Genomic DNA, 18,610 nt, shown 5'->3' with positions numbered 1-18,610 from the left:
GCTCAATAAAAGCAATGTGGAATCGGTCAGCAGGGCTCTTGATCCTAGAGGTCATGAGTCCCCTGGTCCCATCTTTAAAACACCAATACAGTATACTAACACATATATATGGAATTTAGAAAGATGGTAACAATGACCCTATACACGAGACAGCAAAAGAGACACAGATGTATAGAACCGTCTTTTGGACTCTGGGAGAAGGCGAGGGTAGGATGATTTGAGAGAATAGCATTGAAACATGTAAATTATCTTATGTGAAACAGATCACCAGTCCAGGTTCGATGCATGAGACAGGGTGCTCAGGGCTGGTGCACTGGGATGACCCTGAGGGGAGGGATGGGATGGGGAGAGAGGTGGGAGGGGGGTTCAGGATGGGGAACACATCTACACCCATGGCTGATTCATGTCAATGTACGGCAGAAACCACTACAATATTGTAAAGTAATTAGCCTCCAATTAAAATGAATAAATTAATTAAAAAAACTTTAATTCTGTCTCTAGTTTCCTTTTTCCAAACTGTGCGTTAACCACTTTCTTTTTTATTTTTTTTTTTAATTTTGGTCTAGGTGTTTTTAGTGTAATTTTAGGTCAAAGTAAAAAGGTAACAGAAAGAAAAAATAACAGAAAAAAAATACTATATTCATACATTTATATGTCAAGATTTAGCTAAGAAAATAAAGTACTATAATGCAAATAAGCCATACATTTAACTACAAGTTTAAAATTAATGTCCAATGATAATATGATACCAGTTATGAAGTTAATTTCAAAATCTCCTAAATGTTATTCAATAATCAAAATAACCAAGGTTGCCAAAGGTTAGCTATTGTAGTCCTATTAAACTATATTTACAGAATAGAAAATTTTGGGAAAATTTTCAGTAGAAAGCAGCAAGGACTTACAGATGATAAAAACATAATGAATATTAAAGTAAATTAAAAAAAAACTAAAATGTTTGGTAATTTATCTGCCCAGCTACTCAAATTAATTATTTTACCCCTAGTGAATTTTGTATTATTTAGAGACACAGTCATGCCTTAAAAACATTGTAAAATACACAAATGTGATGGTAATTAGTATAAAATTCTTGTTTTTAATATATGCATTTGGTTGCTTTTATAATTTTATACTGTTGAGAATGTTACCAAATATAAATGCTGGGTATAAAAAATGTTATAAAAATAATATGTGCTAACAACATTATATATAAAAGATTAATATTTGTCTAGGTCAATGATAGTTTCAGGTCACAGTGGGTTTTTTGTTTTTTTTTTAATTTTATTTTATTTTTAAACTTTACAATATGGTATTGGTTCTGCCATATATCGAAATGAATCCGCCACAGGCATACACGTGTTCCCCATCCTGAACCCTCCTCCCTCCTCCCTCCCCATACCATCCCTCTGGGTCGTCCCAGTGCACCAGCCCCAAGCATCCAGTATCGTGCATCGAACCCGGACTGGCGACTCGTTTCATATATGATATTATACATATTTCAATGCCATTCTCCCAAATCATCTCACCCTCTCCCTCTTCCACAGAATCCAAAGACACTGTTCTATCAGTGTCTCTTTTGCTGTCTCATATACAGGGTTATTGTTACCTTCTTTCTAAATTCCATATATATGTGTTAGTATACTGTATTGGTGTTTTTCTTTCTGGCTTACTTCACTCTGTATAATAGGCTCCAGTTTCACCCACCTCATTAGAACTGATTCAAATGTATTCTTTTTAATGGCTGAGTAATACTCCATTGTGTATATGTACCACAGCTTTCTTGTCCATTCATCTGCTGATGGACATCTAGGTTGCTTCCATGTCCTGGCTATTATAAACAGTGCTGCGATGAACATTGGGGTACACATGTCTCTTTCAATTCTGGTTTCCTCAGTGTGTATGCCCAGCAGTGGGATTGCTGGGTCATCGATCCCCACCTGCTGCTCTGGCCGCAGCAAGTAGTGCCCAATGTGGGGATCGAAAGTGAAGGATCCCCGAGAGGGAAACTAAAGTTAAACAATCGTAGCAGGGTCCCGAGGAAGAGTGGGGTGAGGCCTCTGGAAATCCCCCTTTGCAGTAAGTAACACTCTCTCAGGCATTGAAACCGGGGTTAAGCATGGGAAATTCAAAAAGCTCGGAACAATACCCGCCGTATATATGCCTTGTAAGGCAGCTTTTAAGAGGTGAGGCGGCGGGGTGGAGGAGGGGACAAAAATCAGTGAGGGCCGGCTATTGGAGCTTTTACCAACCATTGAGAAACATTGCTGGCGGTTCCCTTCTTTAGATTTAGGAACATGGGAGAAGGTAGGTAGTGAATCAGAGAAACTTCTTTGCAAGGGAGTGCCCTTGCCTGCATCTATCAGGTCAATTGGACACTGAAAATCTGCTTTGGAACCTCTTCCGACCCCTAAACGCTCAGAAGGGAGTGAGGATGAATGTGAAACCCCATCAGAGGGAGGACCTGAATATACAGAGCCCAAGGGGGTAGAACAAGCTGCAGTTCCTTTTCGCCTTTGTTTAAGAAAGGAATTTCCTCTGCCTCCTCTTCCTCCCCCTCTTGTCTTAACTGCTGGAGTGGCTCAAGCTTTTGCTTCTTTAGGGCAGACAGCAGTTCTGTCACCCCTCCAGAAAGGTTTTTTGGCGCTCGACATGAGGGGTGATTTGGAGGTTATGGCTAGGGCATTTCCATTGACAATACATGAACGGATAGCTCCTGGGACAGATCCTAATAATCCTAGTAGGGTGTGTGAGGCTATACACAAGCAGATTCAAAATATTAAAGGAACCTAAGCAAGCTGTTCAGAATTATGGAGTCAATTCTCCTTTCATCATGGGAATAGTGCAGGGACTAGCTGAGGGTTCCCGTTTGATAATGGAAGCTCATGACCAAGTCAGGTAGATCCCCATCTCTTCAGATCAATTGATAGGCAGTGGAAATTGGGGGAGAACTCAAGATCAAGTGCTTATGGAAGATCAGGCTATAGAACAGGTGAGGCGACACTACAGAAGAGCCTGGGAGAAAATAGAGGTTAAAGGACAGGCTTTCTTTACTTTAAGAGAAGACCTCACCGCTCCAGAGAGACAATCCCTGCTGGAACATCTTATCGGTCAGGCCACCCCTGTCATTAGAGCCCATTTGAACACGCTTTGGTTTATTTTTTAGCTATGAAACTATGACTACAAAAAAGAGAGATGACATTTTTGACACTGAGTGGCCAGGATATTCTTTATACTCCAGAGAAAACTGGTTAAAATAAAATCTTTTTTGAAATTGCAAAACCGGTTCTTCTTGCATGTACTATTAGGAAAAAGTTGACTTGTTAAAATACTTTTTTGGAACTTCAATTCTGCCTGAGAAACAAAAACAGGCCTGGGAAAAAACCTGAAGTTAATTCTTATCTTGTCCTTGGGATACACAGCCCATTCTATCTGGGACTCCAGCCATGAACAAATTGGTAGAACTCAAACCAAGAAAAAAAAAAAGAAGAGGCAAAGAGACATTTTAAATTTCAAGAGGAAAACTATGAGATCTCTGTCTGTCTGTCTAAATTTATCTGTATCTCAGTGTGTGTCTTTGTTTTAGGATAATATGAGGTTAATTTATAAATGAGCTCTATTTAATTTCAGGTTCACATGAACTGAGAAATATTCAATATTAACTATCTAACATTAATGTTTTGTTTGTTAAGCTAATTATGTCTTGAGTCATCAACATTGTGTAATACTTTGATTGTGCCTAGGCTTAATGTAAACTAAATTTGTCGACAAGGAAAGTAACTCGAGTGAAGAAACTTCAAAAATAACACACACATACAAATATATATGAGATGAAAACTTTTAGATAAACTCTACTAAAATAATTATATTATAGAAATGTCTATCTAAAGTAATCTGAGGACTGGGGTAACTTAAATTTCTAGGATTGTGCTAAACTAAATGATAAAAGTTTATTAAATAGCTAGGTCATTTCCAAACAAATTAAGATTTTGAAACATTAATTACTGACCACTAACAGAGAAACTAAAGAGATTTTAGATTATTAATAAATATGTTTAGTGCCATCCCGAGATGTTCTCTGTTAAGAAAAAATTAAAACTGGTATTTATGTTCACCATTCTACAAAATGCTAATATAAAAGACAGTTCATGGTTTAAGGAAAATGAGATTTATGTTTTTAATAAAAAAAGGTATGAAAAATAAAATTACAGTCTATTAAAAAAGAAGTGAGCCTAAACTTACCGGTGGTTATTTGCTAAATAGATAAATGAAGTGATGAATACAAAAAAGTGTGAAAAAGGTTTGTAGCAAGTGAAAGAAGAGTTTTGTGCATGCTACATTTTCTTAAGACATTACACTGCCTTTGAAGTCTTATTGTTACTTTGACTAAGTAAAAAAGCTATTATTTTACAGTGAATATAAGCTGGTACCAAGCTGGAATTTGGTTTTCTCTTCCAAACAAAGTTTGGAATATGGCTTTTGATAACAGATTACATAAATTTCTTTGTCTTTAAGTGATTCATCAGTTCAGTTCAGTCACTCTGTCGTGTCCGACTCTTTGCGACCCCATGAATAGCAGCATGCCAGGCCTCCCTCCATCACCAACTCCTGGAGTTCACTCAAACTCACATCCTTTGAGTCGGTGATGCCATCCAGCCATCTCATCCTCTGTTGTCCCCTTTTCCTTCTGCCCCCAATCCCTCCCAGCATCAGAGTCTTTTCCAATGAGTCAACTCTTCGCATGAGGTGGCCAAAGTACATACTTGCTTATAAAATCTTTTGTTACTTTGATAAAATGAATGAGTGTTATTTCACAGTGATCTATGGAGACTATGGCATACATGGACAAAGATCATTCTACTTCTACAAAATTAACCCCTCATCAGGAAATTTAAAAAGGATAAACAATGGTTATAAACCAATGGCAACCCACTCCAGTACTCTTGCCTGGAAAATCCCATGGATGGAGGAGCTTGGTAGGCTGCAGTCCATGGGGTCGCGAAGAGTCGGACATGACTGAGCAACTTCACTTTCACTTTTCACTTTCATGCATTGGAGAAGGAAATGGCAACTCACTCCAGTGTTCTTGCCTGGAGAATCTCAGGGATGGTGGAACCTGGTGGGCTGCTGTCTATGGGGTCACACAGAGTCGGACACAACTGAAGCGACTTAGCAGCAGCAGCAGCATAAACCAAACAGTCAGGGCTATGGGAAGTCCAAGACAGCCACTTGGCTTTTCCTGGGTCCCTTTCAAACCTCACTTTTATTTCATAAGCTAAAGCCTTTCCTGGCTTCAGGGTTGATATCTCACAATAGAAAAAAAAAAAAAAGGTTAAAATGTGTTTTCTACAATCTCCAGTGATCGGGTCATCCACTTTGCTGGACATGTCATACAGACATTGACAAAAAACTTCACAAACTTCTTGCAGACTATCGTTTTTACTGATGTCCTTGGTCATCAGGCAAGGACCACAGAACAAAGGCATTGGTTACATGAGATTGAATAGACTGCTAAATATGACTAAAGTTTTCATGACTTTTTGTCTGACATATTACTGGCTTCTCATTTTTGTTTTCAGATATAAAAAAGCTCTTCTCCTCAAGTCACTGATGGCTTAAAACAATTTAGTCACTTACATCTGTGGGTAAAATTAAAACATTTTCTCTTTTCTCTTTACCTTGTCCCTCCAGAAACTGGAAACATTTGGGTTGTGAACAGCCTCATCAAGGTAAAAAGGACTATCTCCAGACATTTACAAAAATCTCAGAGTATACTGAGGATTTCTAAAAGAAATATCCACCCAACTGATGTCAGGCCTATAACATCTGTTTCACTGAATCTTCAGTTCTAGTTTTGATAATAAGATCTGTATTTACTAAGGGGGCTTCCCTGGTGGCTCAGATGATAGAGGTCTGCCTGCAATACGGGAGACCTGGGTTCAATCCCTGGGTTGGGAAGATCCCCTGGAGAAGGAAATGGCAACCCACTCTAGTACTCTTGACTGGAGAATTCATGGACAGATGAGCCTGGAAGGCTAGTTCCTCGTGGTTATGTTACACTGCTAAGAGGTTTAATTAAGTTATTTAAAAGGACACTCTAAGTTTGTTTCTAAAGATTATATCAGTAACCAGTCTTTGAATGAAGATCAGATGCTCCAGGATCTACAACCAGCAAATTAACAACAGGCCATAGTCATTTAACAAACTAAGTCAGATGACCTGGAGATGTTACTAAGCTATACCTAATGAAAGTTCTTGACTTAAGTTCTTACTTATGATTTTACTATTACTGCTAACTATATTGCTTTCTATATTGCCTGTTTCAAAAAGTGTTGTCCCTTACATTATCAAATGTGTGACTAAGCCACTGATATAATAATGGCATATAGTTCCATATGAAACCCATAGTTATAATGGATATAATTCATATATCTTCCTTTGGTAATCTCTGTTACATACATGTGACTATTGATACATTCTCTCAATTTATATGGACCACTACTCAATCTGGTGAGCCTACAAAATGTGTACAAAGACATTTATATGCTTGTTTTGCTGTTATAAAACTACCAAAAACTCTAAAAAGTAATAACGGCCCTACTTATACCAGTAGAGCACTCCAACAATTTCTTAAAATTTGGTCTATAAAACATTCTACTGGCATTCCCTATAATCCACAAGGACAGGCCATAGTGGAGAGGGCTAATCAATCACTTAAACATATGATGCAAAAACAAAAAAAGGGGGAGATGCCACAGGACAATAAACAATATTGAATAAAGCTTTATTTACTCTCAGTTTTTGAATCTTTCAGCACAACTATGGAAACTGCAGCTGAGTGACATTTTCAGGCTACATCCACAAATAAAACTAAGCCTGTGATTTGGTGGCAAATCCACTAACAAATGCTGTCACTGGGGAAGTTAATTACATGGGAATTAATTACATTGTAATTACATTGTAATTAATTACATTAATTACATGGGGGAAGAGCCTTTGCTTGTATCTCCCCAGGAGATACAAGGTTCTAAGTCTAGAACCTGTGTGGATTCCAGCTCCTAGAGTAAAACCGAGCAGAAACAATCAGTGACTCCAGGCAAACTGATCATGGCTATGTTTGCCCTGATAACCATTGCAGTGAGTATACCCCTGACTTTGGCAGAAGCAAAGAATTATACCTATTGAGCCTATGTACCTAATTCCCCCATTGCTAAGGCCTGTTAATTGGGGTGAAGGATCTATCCCTGTTTATGTTAATGAATCCTCCTGGATCCCTGGTCCAGAAGAGAAGCGTTTGCCCTTCATAAAAAGGAAAAGGGGACCCCCTACAATAGTACTTTGGGTTTTGACCCTTGGCCTGTTTGCCTGGGTGCTGACCAGGGCTGTCTTAATCTATCAATGCAGGCGTGGCTTTCTGTAAATTCTTTGAACAGAAATCACACTATGGCTGAACAGTATTTGCTTTCTGGATTGAGCTTTGGATATCGAGAAACTAATCAAAATAATCTACCACATCAGATAGACCCAAGTGAGAACAGACCCATATGGGCCAACCGACAAGACCAAATACACTGGGATAACAGTCGTGGGACTGAGGGGGTGATCTGACTTAATGGTGCCTATGGAATTGTCTGGGACTGGTCCCCTGAGGGGTATACAGTCTCTTAATTGCTTACACCGTGACTCACCCTGCAATCCTTGTAAGAAGTTGCATTGGCATGTATGTGAGTGCAATCACACTATTATTACTACACACTGAGAATATCCCATTATCTGGCATGGCAGTGGCATGTCTTCGCCACAGCCACAGCTCGAATCAGGTAGGGCTCAAACATAAATATGGAAGGCGGCCATAAGCCTGAAGAAATATCGAATTTGGGATGGAAATTATTCTCATTCCACAATTTATATTCTGTCACTCAATACATCAACAAACTGGACGTTTTATACTCAAACTTGTGTTTGGGATCCATATGTGATTATGACTGGCACTATAACTATTAACAAGACAGAAAGGGACCTAACCTGCCAGGATTGCAAACTATATACCTGCTTGATTCAACTCTAACCATTCCTATGTGATGTTGTGCAGATGTTTAGGAGTCTGGCTGCCAGTAACTCAAAGTAGGCCTTGGGAACTCTCCCCTGCCATGCATACTTTGCTCACAGTACTAAATACCATTTTGAAAAGATCCAAGCATTTCATTGGGTTCCTCATTGCCGCCATAATGGTCATTATTGCCATCACCACCACAGTGGCAGTGGCGGGAGTAGCTCTCCATCAGACGGTACAAACCATCACTTTTGTGCAGGAGTGGCATAAAAATGCCAGTTCCGCTTGGGGAGCCCAAACTCATATAGATGAGGAGATTAACAACAGGTTGGTGGATGTAGAAAGGAACCTACATCCTGCAGTGCTACTCTTAGGGGAAGAAGTGCAAAATCTTTAATTACAAATGCATTTAAAGTGTGACTGGAACATTACTACTTTCTGTGTGACCCCCCCAGGAATATAAGCAATCTGAACATACCTGGGAAAATATTAGACAACACTTGCAGGGCTATATGGCTGACAACCTTACTCTAGATATTAAACAAGCAAAAATCATTGGCATGCAGCATGCTTCTCTTAGACTACTACCGGGAACAGATACACTTCAAGGAATAGCAGAGGGCCTTAAATCATTGAGTCCTCTTGAGTGGATCAGAGGTATCAGAGGTGGTCTCATTAAAACATTACACATGCTTTGTTGTTTCACTATAATCCTCTGTTTAGTCTTCAGAGGCACATGAAAGTCCTCTGAAAACTGATGAAGAAAGAAGTCGTGAGATCGACATAACTTCTGCTACAAAAACAGAAAGGGGGAAATGCAGGGGTTAAGAGTCAGCCACCTGTCACTCTGGCTAAGTCATGAGAAGAACACCATGGGAAAAGAATAAAAGTGAGATAGAGCAATTAAGTATAATCTAAAGAAAACGTACATCGGGCTGATTAGTTGGGCTTGTCATGCCTTGCTGAGCTAAGGAGAAACATGGTGTGGACCTTGGAATTCCGGGTCAGCACAAGTTCAGAATGCTGCTTGCGGAAATACTGATGGTTCTTCCGATGTTCCTGTGAAGATTGCTGACCCTGGCTGTGTGATAAGGTACTAGGAGGTAACATAAAAACACAGAGAAGAGCACTAACTCTGGGACTTGATTAGGGGCATGGGAACCTTATGTTATCTAAAAACCAGATACTTCTGCATACTAAGAGCTCAAAAAAAGTGATGTGGAATTGGTCAGCAGGGCCCTTGATCCTAGAGGTCATGAGTCCCCTGGTCCCATCTTTAAAACTTTAATTCTGTCTCTAGTTTCCTTTTTCCAAACTGTGTGTTAACCACTTTTGATCCCTACGTGCTGCACTGGCTGCAGCAGGGGGAGGCAGGGAGGCCAGAGGATGAAAACCTGCTGTCCAGGCAGATTCCAACCACTGCCGAGGTTCTTGAGCAGGAGGAGACTGGCTCTAGAAAATAAGCCAAGTCAGCGGGACTTGCCCGTGCATGCAAAATCACACGGATATGGTGGGGAGGCTACACCCAATCTACTGACAGATGGTGTGAACCCAGGGAGAGCTGGATTTACAAAGGGAAGGGTCAACTTCGTGGAATTCCAAAGCCATGATCAAGGGCCTCCACAGCTATGTCAAGAAATGGGCCATTTTAAGAGAATAGGTAATGAAGTGGGAAAAGCCAACCCAGGATGAAGGGGTGGCAGCCCACGGTGGTGGATGCAGATGGTCTCATTCCGGGGCCTTGGCCATAGGGTTTCAGTGCTCAGAGCCCCAGTTTCAAGGCTCGTTTTGCTCAGTGCCCGACACTGACCTCACACCTCCACGTGATCTTCCTTTGCTGCTGATTCTGGGTGGGTGTGTCACTCACAGTGGCCCGTAGCCTCGGGGACTGAGGAATGTAGGTCAAACTCTGTGCGGAGCCCAAAGTAACAGAGGATTCCAGGGCCCTGAGGCCTGCAGGAGTTGTGCTCTGTCTTTGAACCTGGTCCTGAGGCCAGGAAAGCATCCTCTACCCGCCTGTCTGCCAGGCACAGAGGGGCTCTGAAGGTGGCACCTGGCCAGGGGGCACCTGGCCCTGGGGAGCATCATTCCCCCAGCCACACTGTGGATAACAGCCCAGACTAAGTGTGGCCACAAAGCCAGCCTGACCCCATGGATGTTGCTGTCCCCTTTTTATCTTTTATCCATGTAAGAAATGGTATATTTCCTGCCACATCAGTAAACAAGGATGTTACAGTCATCAGCGATTGCAGCTCTCCTATGAGAGCCGGTGAGCCCTGAGGGAACTCAGGAAGGAAAGAACACCTGCCATCTAGCAGCCATCAGAATGAAGCCACTTCCTACGGTGAGCTCTGAGGAACTCAGGACACAAAACAGGATACTGGCCCCAGAGAGCTGAGATGCACATGAATGATTTCAGTGCACCTAGATTCTTGCATCTTCCCATACATAGAAGAGTGCTAAATTCCTTAACTTGGGATATCTGGTTCTCTTTCATTAACCATCATCTTTTGATGTTCAGACTACCTGCCTTTTGTTGCAAAACTTCTATATATACTGACTCCTCCCCTTGCCTCCTCAGAGTTTCTCTCTCAGAGCTACTTGAGATGCTGTCTCCTGGACCTGAAGTCCTAAAATTTCCCACCAAATAAAACATAACTCTCAACTTTTAGGTTGTGAGTATTTTTTAAGTCAACACATGTGAGCATTAGACTACGAATCACAAGATACAATCTCCACACTCTGGGTCCACCAGACTCCTGAGCAGTCATGAGTTCCCCCAGAGCTGAGGCTCCAAGCCAGTAGGATCCAAGACACAGCTGCTGGCTTTCAGCACCACCTTCAGTTCCCAATAACTCGACATGCTTTGTCACAAGGGAGGGTGACAGGGCCTCCCCTTTCCCCTGGTGGGAATCAGAAACCACATGAACTAGCCCGCATAAAAAGATCAGGTTAGAGGCAGCTCCTGGAGGCAAGCCCTCACCCAGAACAGACTTCCCATTTTGTGTAAAATCGGAGAAAACGAGAAAGTCAGCCTTTTGAAAGCAGATCCATTCCCTGAACACTCAGGGTCTCCCCCAGGGTACTGGCCTCATCCATAATCCACATGCAGTAAAATCCATCTGATTACAAGCAAATTCACTGTGAAAGATCCTACTTAAAATAAAAACACTTCAGTCATAGTCAGTACATAAAAAGTTCTTGTTTTTTTTTTTTTTTTTTTTTTCTGGCCACAAAAGGTAATCAAGTTTGAAAAGGAATGGTTTTTTATAACATTTTAAAATCATTACCTGGCTCTTTATATGTGTGAAAATTAATTTTGTATCATTTATTTCTGTTAAAAATATATCAGCTACCTGTTTACAATGAGATTGTGGAAAAAGGTACAGATGATGACTTCAGGGTCTCACACATTTTCCAATGTAACTTTTAGTGGATATTTTGTAATTTCACTTCATCCCCAATTCCAGTGTGAATTTTTAATGCATCCCACATATAAAGCTTGTTTTCCTAACATCATGGCTTGCTTGGGGTCTCATGGGGTGTGAGCAGGGCAATGGAGTGGGAACTATGGGAGAGGATTCTTCCTCTTCCTCCTCCTCCTCCTCTTTTTCATCAACATAAATGGAAGTAGAGACCACAGCCCAGTCTCACCGCTGCAGCAGGGCTGCAAGTCCTTGCCTTGACCCCACCGTGGTACCCACCTTTGAGGACAGGCCTCTTGCCAATGCTCTGGATGCTGTAGACGGCGCTGGACAGGTGCACGTCTGGGATGAGTTCTGCCAGCAGGTACCCAGAGTACCAGGCACACAGGGAGGCGAAGATGAAGAACACTGCCTTCAGGGTGCCTGTGGACAGACAGATGACAAGATGCATGTGGGTGCCCCCACCTGCTCTCCTGAACCCATCCAGGCCTTCCTGATGGCACCCCTGAGTCTTAGCAGAATGCCCCATGGGGAATTCCTCAGGACGGTGGGCTGGCGAGGGCCTGAGGCCACTCAGTGGAGCCCATCGGCTTCTGAGCACAGCTGCTGAGGGGAACAGGATCAGGTGACGTGAGCGGGTGACAGGAGTGGGATGTGAAGGCGGTTGGGCTGAGGTTCCCATCTGCTGCTGTGCTGGGTCTCAGAGCTTCCTCACGGGCTCACATCAAGGGCTCATCAGGCGGCCCTGACGCCTGGCCTAAGGACAGACAAGGCCCTTCCCTCCACAGCCCATGGGACTTAGGAAGCTCCTGGAAGCAAACAGAAACCCAGAGGGTGGCGGAGGCACCCTGGTGTGTTTACCGTGTCACCAGTGCTGAGGGTGGTACCTGGTACCCGTGAGCACGCAGTCACCCCTGTGACACTGGAAATGGTCCCCAGATTGTCAGTATCCTCAGACAAGGCTGGAGGGACACTCACGGTTCCTGGCGAAGAATGTTGTTGAGTTCTGCTGCAGGCCACAGGTGCGAGGCTTTGCACAGATCACACGGAAGTGGAAGCAGAACCCTGAATCAAGGTCACCTCTGAAGCTGACTGAGCCCCTTTGTAACCATTGCCATAAGCCCCCTGATCATTGCTAACCAGCTTCCTGACTCCCAGTTAGACAAAATGCCCACTCCAGTAAACACACTGTGCTGTGCTTAGTTGCTCAGTCATGTCTTACTCTTTTCGACCATGCAGACTGTAGCCCGCCAGGCTCCTCTGTCCATGGGGATTCTCTAGGCAAGAATACTGGAGTGGGTTGCCATGCCCTTCTCCAGGGGATCTTCCCAACCCAGGGATGGAACCTGTGTCTCCTGCATTGCAGGAAGATTCTTTACCACTGCACTACCTGGGAAGCCCTGCATTTGGCAGGTCCTCCTGATTTGCATCCTAAAGGATAAAACTGTAATCGCAAATATAGTGGTACTTGCAGTGTTTCTGTGAATCGTTCCAGCAAATTACAGAACCCCTCCCCCTAACCCCACCCAGGAGTTGTGGGAACCCTGCTTTGTAGCCGGCTGCTCAGAAGTGTGGGTGGCCCCTGAGCCTGTGGCTGGCATCTGAAGACAGGGCAGCTTGCAGAGGGCACTGCCCTTAACGCCTGGGCTCTGGCACCTCCTGTGGGTGGTGGGTGTCAGAGGTGAACTGAATGGCTGGACACCTAGTCCGTGTCAGAGGGCTGGTGACTCCCCACCCAGAGCCCTGAGCAGAGATCAGTGGGTATTCCCCAGCCCCCTTTCCAACTCTCCAGAACCCAGCCCTGGGTATCCTCTTTCTCTGGCCATGATGAAATGCAAACTTCTGTCAGTCTGGCCGTGTTGAGCCCCGGATCTCAGCTCCCTCTTCCTTCCTAGTACCTAGGGATTCCCTTCTCCCCTGCCCCTCCCCCACCGACCTGTACTAACATGGGGTAGGTTATATCCATCATTGTTGCAGGTGCTTGTGGGGGGGTGTCTGGTTAGCTTAGGTAATCACCTGGTGAAACAGGGCCCCTCTGCCTCACCTGGATCATTTAGTCTTTTTTCAAGTGCATAATTTCAACATCAAGTCCCTCTTTTTTCCAACCATGCAGTTTCTGAGAAGGTTAGAGCATAATGCAGAGAAGGCTTCCTGCTGGAAAATGACTGAGACAGTGTGGTCATTGCAGTCCCTGGCATAGGGACATCTCCAAGCTGGAAAAACCAGCCACAGAAAACTCAGTGAGAGGCCAGGGGAAGCCGGCATGCTGTCCCGGAAACCCCTTTGTCTGTTCTGAGCTCCAGCCGCCTGACCCGCTGCCGTGCTGCCCTCTCCATCTGCACCCTGGGGGTGAGTTTGTCCCTCTGCCCCCACGGTGCCCACCTCCAGACCCCTGGCCATCTGTTCCTTCAATGGCCCCTGTGCGGATCTGTGGCCTCCTGGGTGTGGCCTGCGCATCCACCCTCAGGTCAGCCCATCATCGCTGCCCACCACGTCTCCCCTCCAGGTCTGTGCTGCACACCTGGGATGGTGCGAGGGTCACAGGGTGTTTCAAACAGGCTGCTGGATGCACCCTGAGTGAACCGTGTGATGCGACTGCTGGAAACATGGATTTGGTGTCAACAGAGTCTCAGGTTCAAAAACAATAGTTCACTGTGTTCCATGTGTCAATTCACAAACAAGTGTTGTACTTGAAGAAAACTGGCAAAGCGGAGGTTATTCAGATCTTCTCAATGTCACACGTGAGATCTTTGAGCGAAGGGTTGCTGTTTGGTTTGGAGGAGACTGAAAGGGAGTGGGGTGCCACCTCTCTGATGCCTTCTCACTCTGAAGGGAGGCATGGTTTTGTCCTCAGGTGAACAAGGACAAACCGGTGGCAGTGACAGGGAAGATAATGAAGAGAGAATAAAAGCCCAGACATCCTCACGTGGAGAATCATGAACTTGGAACTCTGGGGGAGGGGTGCAGCTGCTGACCCCCAGGCCAGATTTCCCACAATGGCTGGGAGGAGCCAGGATCTGCAGCCAGATCCCTCCTGGGGAGGGAGGGCAGACCCACAGCACGCATTGGGACCAGTTTACGGTAAGATGAGGCACGGGCAGGTGGTGGAGCTAGCACCTGGGGCCACGGTGGGGAGCATGGCTGAGGATTCCTCTTGGGAAAGGTGGGGGCTTAAGACCAGCCCCGGTGCGGGGGGCAGGGAGGGGGAGGTCTACCCCAGCAGGAGAGTTCTAGCACCTTCAGACGTGGAGGAGGAGACAGAGGAAGTACACAGAGTGCAGGAACTTCTGTGATTCTGTGACCAGGATCTGGCCTTTCCTCAAAAAGCAATAAAGTTGTCATCAGCCCACAGACATGTCCTGAGCACTTCCACCAGCAGTCACCCGTGAGCATTAGAGCAAAGGCCATCCTGGGCACAGGTAGGAAGTTGGAACTTCCTCCTCAGAGACCCTCTGTTAGGGCACATGTGTGCATGCCCTACCCTCGCCGCTCCCCCTCAGATTCTCGGGTGTTTCAGGCTGGCACTGACCACTTAGGCTGGAGGACAAAGCCAGTGCACACTAAGGCAGGATACTGGTGAGGAGGGTCTCAGGATCCCCCTGCCCATCCAATCCCGAACCCACAAGAGCACACTCCTTCCACATCAAGTGGACGAGGATGCTGTTTGTCACTGGCAGCCTCCCCACAGGGACCCACATCCCCTGGACCCGGGAGCAGCCACACCTGCACTTCTTGTCCTTGAGAGGCTGGGGGCGCTGAGGGGCGGGTGAACCAGACTTGGATTTCGCAGCTTTGAGGCTCCAGGCCCTGCTAGCCCCAGTGGCCACAACTGCACAGTCCTGTCGATGAGGCTTTTTGGCAGTAGGGCTGGGAAGTGTCACACCTGAGCATCTCGGCAGGTTTGCAAGGTAACCCACTTTTCAGAGTTCACACGCCAGCGCCCTTACTTTTAAGGAATTAGGATGACTGCTCCAGGTGGCTGCCCTCTCCTTCAGTCTGAGTGTCCTTCCTAGGTCCTTCCTAGAGCCCTACCCGGGGCGAATCTGGGGCTTGACTGAAGTGTCTAGGGAAATGCTACTTCCACACATTGCCAGATCCTTAGCTCACAAAATCAAAAGTGGCATAGCCTTGACCTTTTGTGAGTATTCTCTCTGGCAGCCACACCCAGATAAATGCAAACTCGGTGTGACCTCAAAGCTTGACATGAAAGGACCACATAGCTCACAAATGAATCACAAGGACTCCGTGTGAAAAAATAGTAGGTGGGGGGAAAAGCAATCTAATAATATTCAATTATTTTCCACCAAGTCAGCAGCAAAATCATACGATAAGTATATACCAAATAATATGTTGTGCTCAGATGCTCGGTCGTGTCCCAATTTTTGTGACCCCATGGACTGTAGCCCACCAAGCTCCTCTGTCCATGGAATTCTTCTGGCAAGAATGCTAGACTGGGGTCCATTTCCTCCTCCCGGGGAATCTTCCTGACCTAGGGATTGAACCAGCGCCTCTTTTGTATCTGGCATTGACAGCCAGATTCTTTACCACTAGCGCCACCTGGAAAGCCCAAGTATATAATGTAGAAATAATGAAAAAAATTCTTCCAAAATAGCTGTAATAAAAGTCGGTGCCCCAAGAGATATATTTTCTCCCAAGCAAAGAGGTGCATCTCCTCACATTTATCCAGCAAGCCATGCAAGTTAACCAAGGCAGTACTGTTCGTAGGAAAATGGTTTTGTAGAAAGCACGGATATTTTACACAAATACAATAAAAATCTTAAAACTGGGCTTTCCTACATGTTGGGCATGGAGCAGAAAGGCAGTGAGTGGGACTCTCTGCAGTGTGGTCACACAACCATAAGCCTCTCAGGGAGGAAGGAGATCGCCTGCCACCCAGGGATGGAGGGCTGACCTCTAGAGAGTCCAGGAGAACGCTTTTGATCTTTTCATTTCTTCCCACTATGTTGACATGCTCTGGGAGGAATCTAGATTCCTCAGATTACGGAAGAAACAGCAAAATCGATTAGAAAGGGAATGTGTGGCAGGAACCAGAGGTTCACATGGACCCCAGAGTGCCACTGTTGGGAAAACGAGTGCTAGGAGATGAAATAGTGTCTTTCCTACTTTTTTCCCCAAACCTTCTGCAGGCTCAAGTAGTTTGGAGGTGAGGAGTGGGGAGTAGGGAGTCTTATAAAAAGATGCTACCGGAACTGTCATAAAAGGGACAATGGGGCCTTCCTTGTTAATGAGCCCCCACTTCCCAGCCACCCGCAGACACGTGACTTAAAACAGTCTCAGTTTCTGCACTTTTCATAATTCCCTGGGTTCGTCAGGTGGACCTGTGGCTCAGGATCCCTGGCTTCAGCCGGAGGGACCCCAAGTGCAGTTCACAACGGCCTCTGACCGGCACGGGCGGACTCCTCCCCGCTCAGGAGCGAGGGGGCACTTGAGCACCTCCCGCCTAAGGGCTCACTGGGTTCCGCTCCAGCTGCGCTCAGCCACCGCCTGCTTTCCAGGCGGTTCCCCCCTTTTCTCCGCCCTGCACGCCGCTAGGGCGGTGGGGACAGGCGGGAGGGCGGATGAAACCTCAGCCCACTCGCGCCGTGGCTGGATTCGCTTCGCGCATCCCTGATCCCTGAAGAGAAGACCCTCCTCGTGCTGCCTCCACCTCTGGCTCCGCGTGGCAGGTCCCAGGAAGGGCGAGGGGGCGACTCTCCAGTGCCGGGGCCCCCCTTCCCGCCTCCCTCCAGTGGGGGATTGCACTCACCGGCAGCCACGGGGCGCATTTTCCAGGTGCGGTTCGGGCCCTTCTGACCCTTGGCCGCAGCTCCGGGCGACCGAGAGAGCTTCTCGAGGGCTGGACTGACCACTGGGCGACACGCCCTGGGCGGCAGGCCGGCGGCAAGGAGGGCGGGCAGATGCGTGTGCTGGTGTGCCAGGCAGGTACGGGCGGGGCAGGTGAGCGCGGCAGGTGCGCTGGCGGCGCCCTGGAGCTCCGGGTCAGCAGCCCAGGCTGACTAGGGGATCAGAGAGAACCAGAGGGTTTTGCTTTGAAGGGAGGACGCCCTCCCTTTATGGTTGGCAGCTCTAGACCCCAATTAATGTCTCTCAAGGTCAAGAGACTGCCAAGATAGCCATATTCTGAGTCTTTAAGACGTTCCATCCGAATCCAGGTTCGAAGTCCAGGTCACCACGGCCACTGTTCTAAGGCTCTTCGCTTCCTCCAGAAGTTTCTGCCCACTGCTGTTTGCACAGCCCAGCCTCCTGCCTCTTGCTTCCTCCTTGACTCCGGCAGTTGATCGTGGAAAACAGAACAATGTCCCAGGCCCCGTGGTCAGGGTGGCAGGGCTGCAGGTCCTTGAATTTCCAGGAGGCCAGGCATGCTTGAGTGGGAGGCCAGCAGATGTTGGAAGTGAGCTTCCCAGAAGATGCGCCATCTCCAAAGAGAAAGAGCTGCTTCTCACCCACAGATGGCTTGCACTCCAGATATCCATCAGGTTGTACGGGCTTTTGAAAGTCTTGGTGGACTCAGACTCCCAAGGGCAAGTTAAAGCTCCAAGGGCAGTTGGTCACTTTTGCGGAAAAAAGAGTTCCCAAGAGGCAGGGAGCACCACCCTCTGGATCTATTGGCTCCTGAAGTTCTCCTCCCCTAAGAAAGCCCAGAAGATTCCAAAGTACCCTGGATGGTGGTGGGGGGCCAAGGAAGCTTGGCTGTGACCCACCCAGAAGACAGGGGTCTCTATTCCTTCTCTAACTCCTTCTCTGGGACTCCAGCTTCCCTGGTAGTTCAGCTGGAAAAGAATCCATTTGCAATGCAGGAGACCCCAGATCAATTCCTGGGTCTGGAAGAGCCACTGGAGAAGGAATAGGCTACCCACTCCAGTATTCTGGCCTGGAGAGGTCCATGGACAGAGGAGCCTGGTGGGCTACAGAGGCAATCTGACACAACTGAGCGACTTTAACTCACTTCACCCCTGGACTCCAGAAGGGTAACTGGCTTGAGCATGGCACATTTCAGTCTGGATGCTTTTCTGAGCTGCTCTATAGTGCTACTCAGAAGTCATTTCCCAACTATTCCTAACAACTACACTAAACACTGTGAATCAGCTCATTTAAGGGAGTGTGGGTTTCATCTCAT

The 18,610-nt window shown here is 46.1% G+C and overlaps 1 protein-coding gene across 1 annotated transcript in view; it reads right to left on the bottom strand.

The window, feature by feature from the left end:
- FAM3B (FAM3 metabolism regulating signaling molecule B) overlaps positions 1–17,258 on the bottom strand; it is a 68,657-nt gene extending 51,399 nt beyond the window's left edge. Inside the window, exons 1-2 of the mRNA XM_055569730.1 lie at positions 17,240–17,258; positions 11,752–11,895 (exon numbers count right to left, since the gene is read on the bottom strand). Coding sequence (XP_055425705.1) covers positions 11,752–11,895; positions 17,240–17,258 — 163 coding nt within the window. The remainder of the gene's footprint in view (positions 1–11,751; positions 11,896–17,239) is intronic.
- Positions 17,259–18,610: the final 1,352 nt, after the last annotated feature.

This window comes from Bubalus kerabau, chromosome 2 (genome assembly GCF_029407905.1).
Source record: "Bubalus kerabau isolate K-KA32 ecotype Philippines breed swamp buffalo chromosome 2, PCC_UOA_SB_1v2, whole genome shotgun sequence".
Lineage (NCBI taxonomy): Eukaryota > Metazoa > Chordata > Mammalia > Artiodactyla > Bovidae > Bubalus > Bubalus kerabau.
Note: the sequence above shows the minus strand (reverse complement) of the source record. Positions and strands in the feature narration are given on the sequence as shown.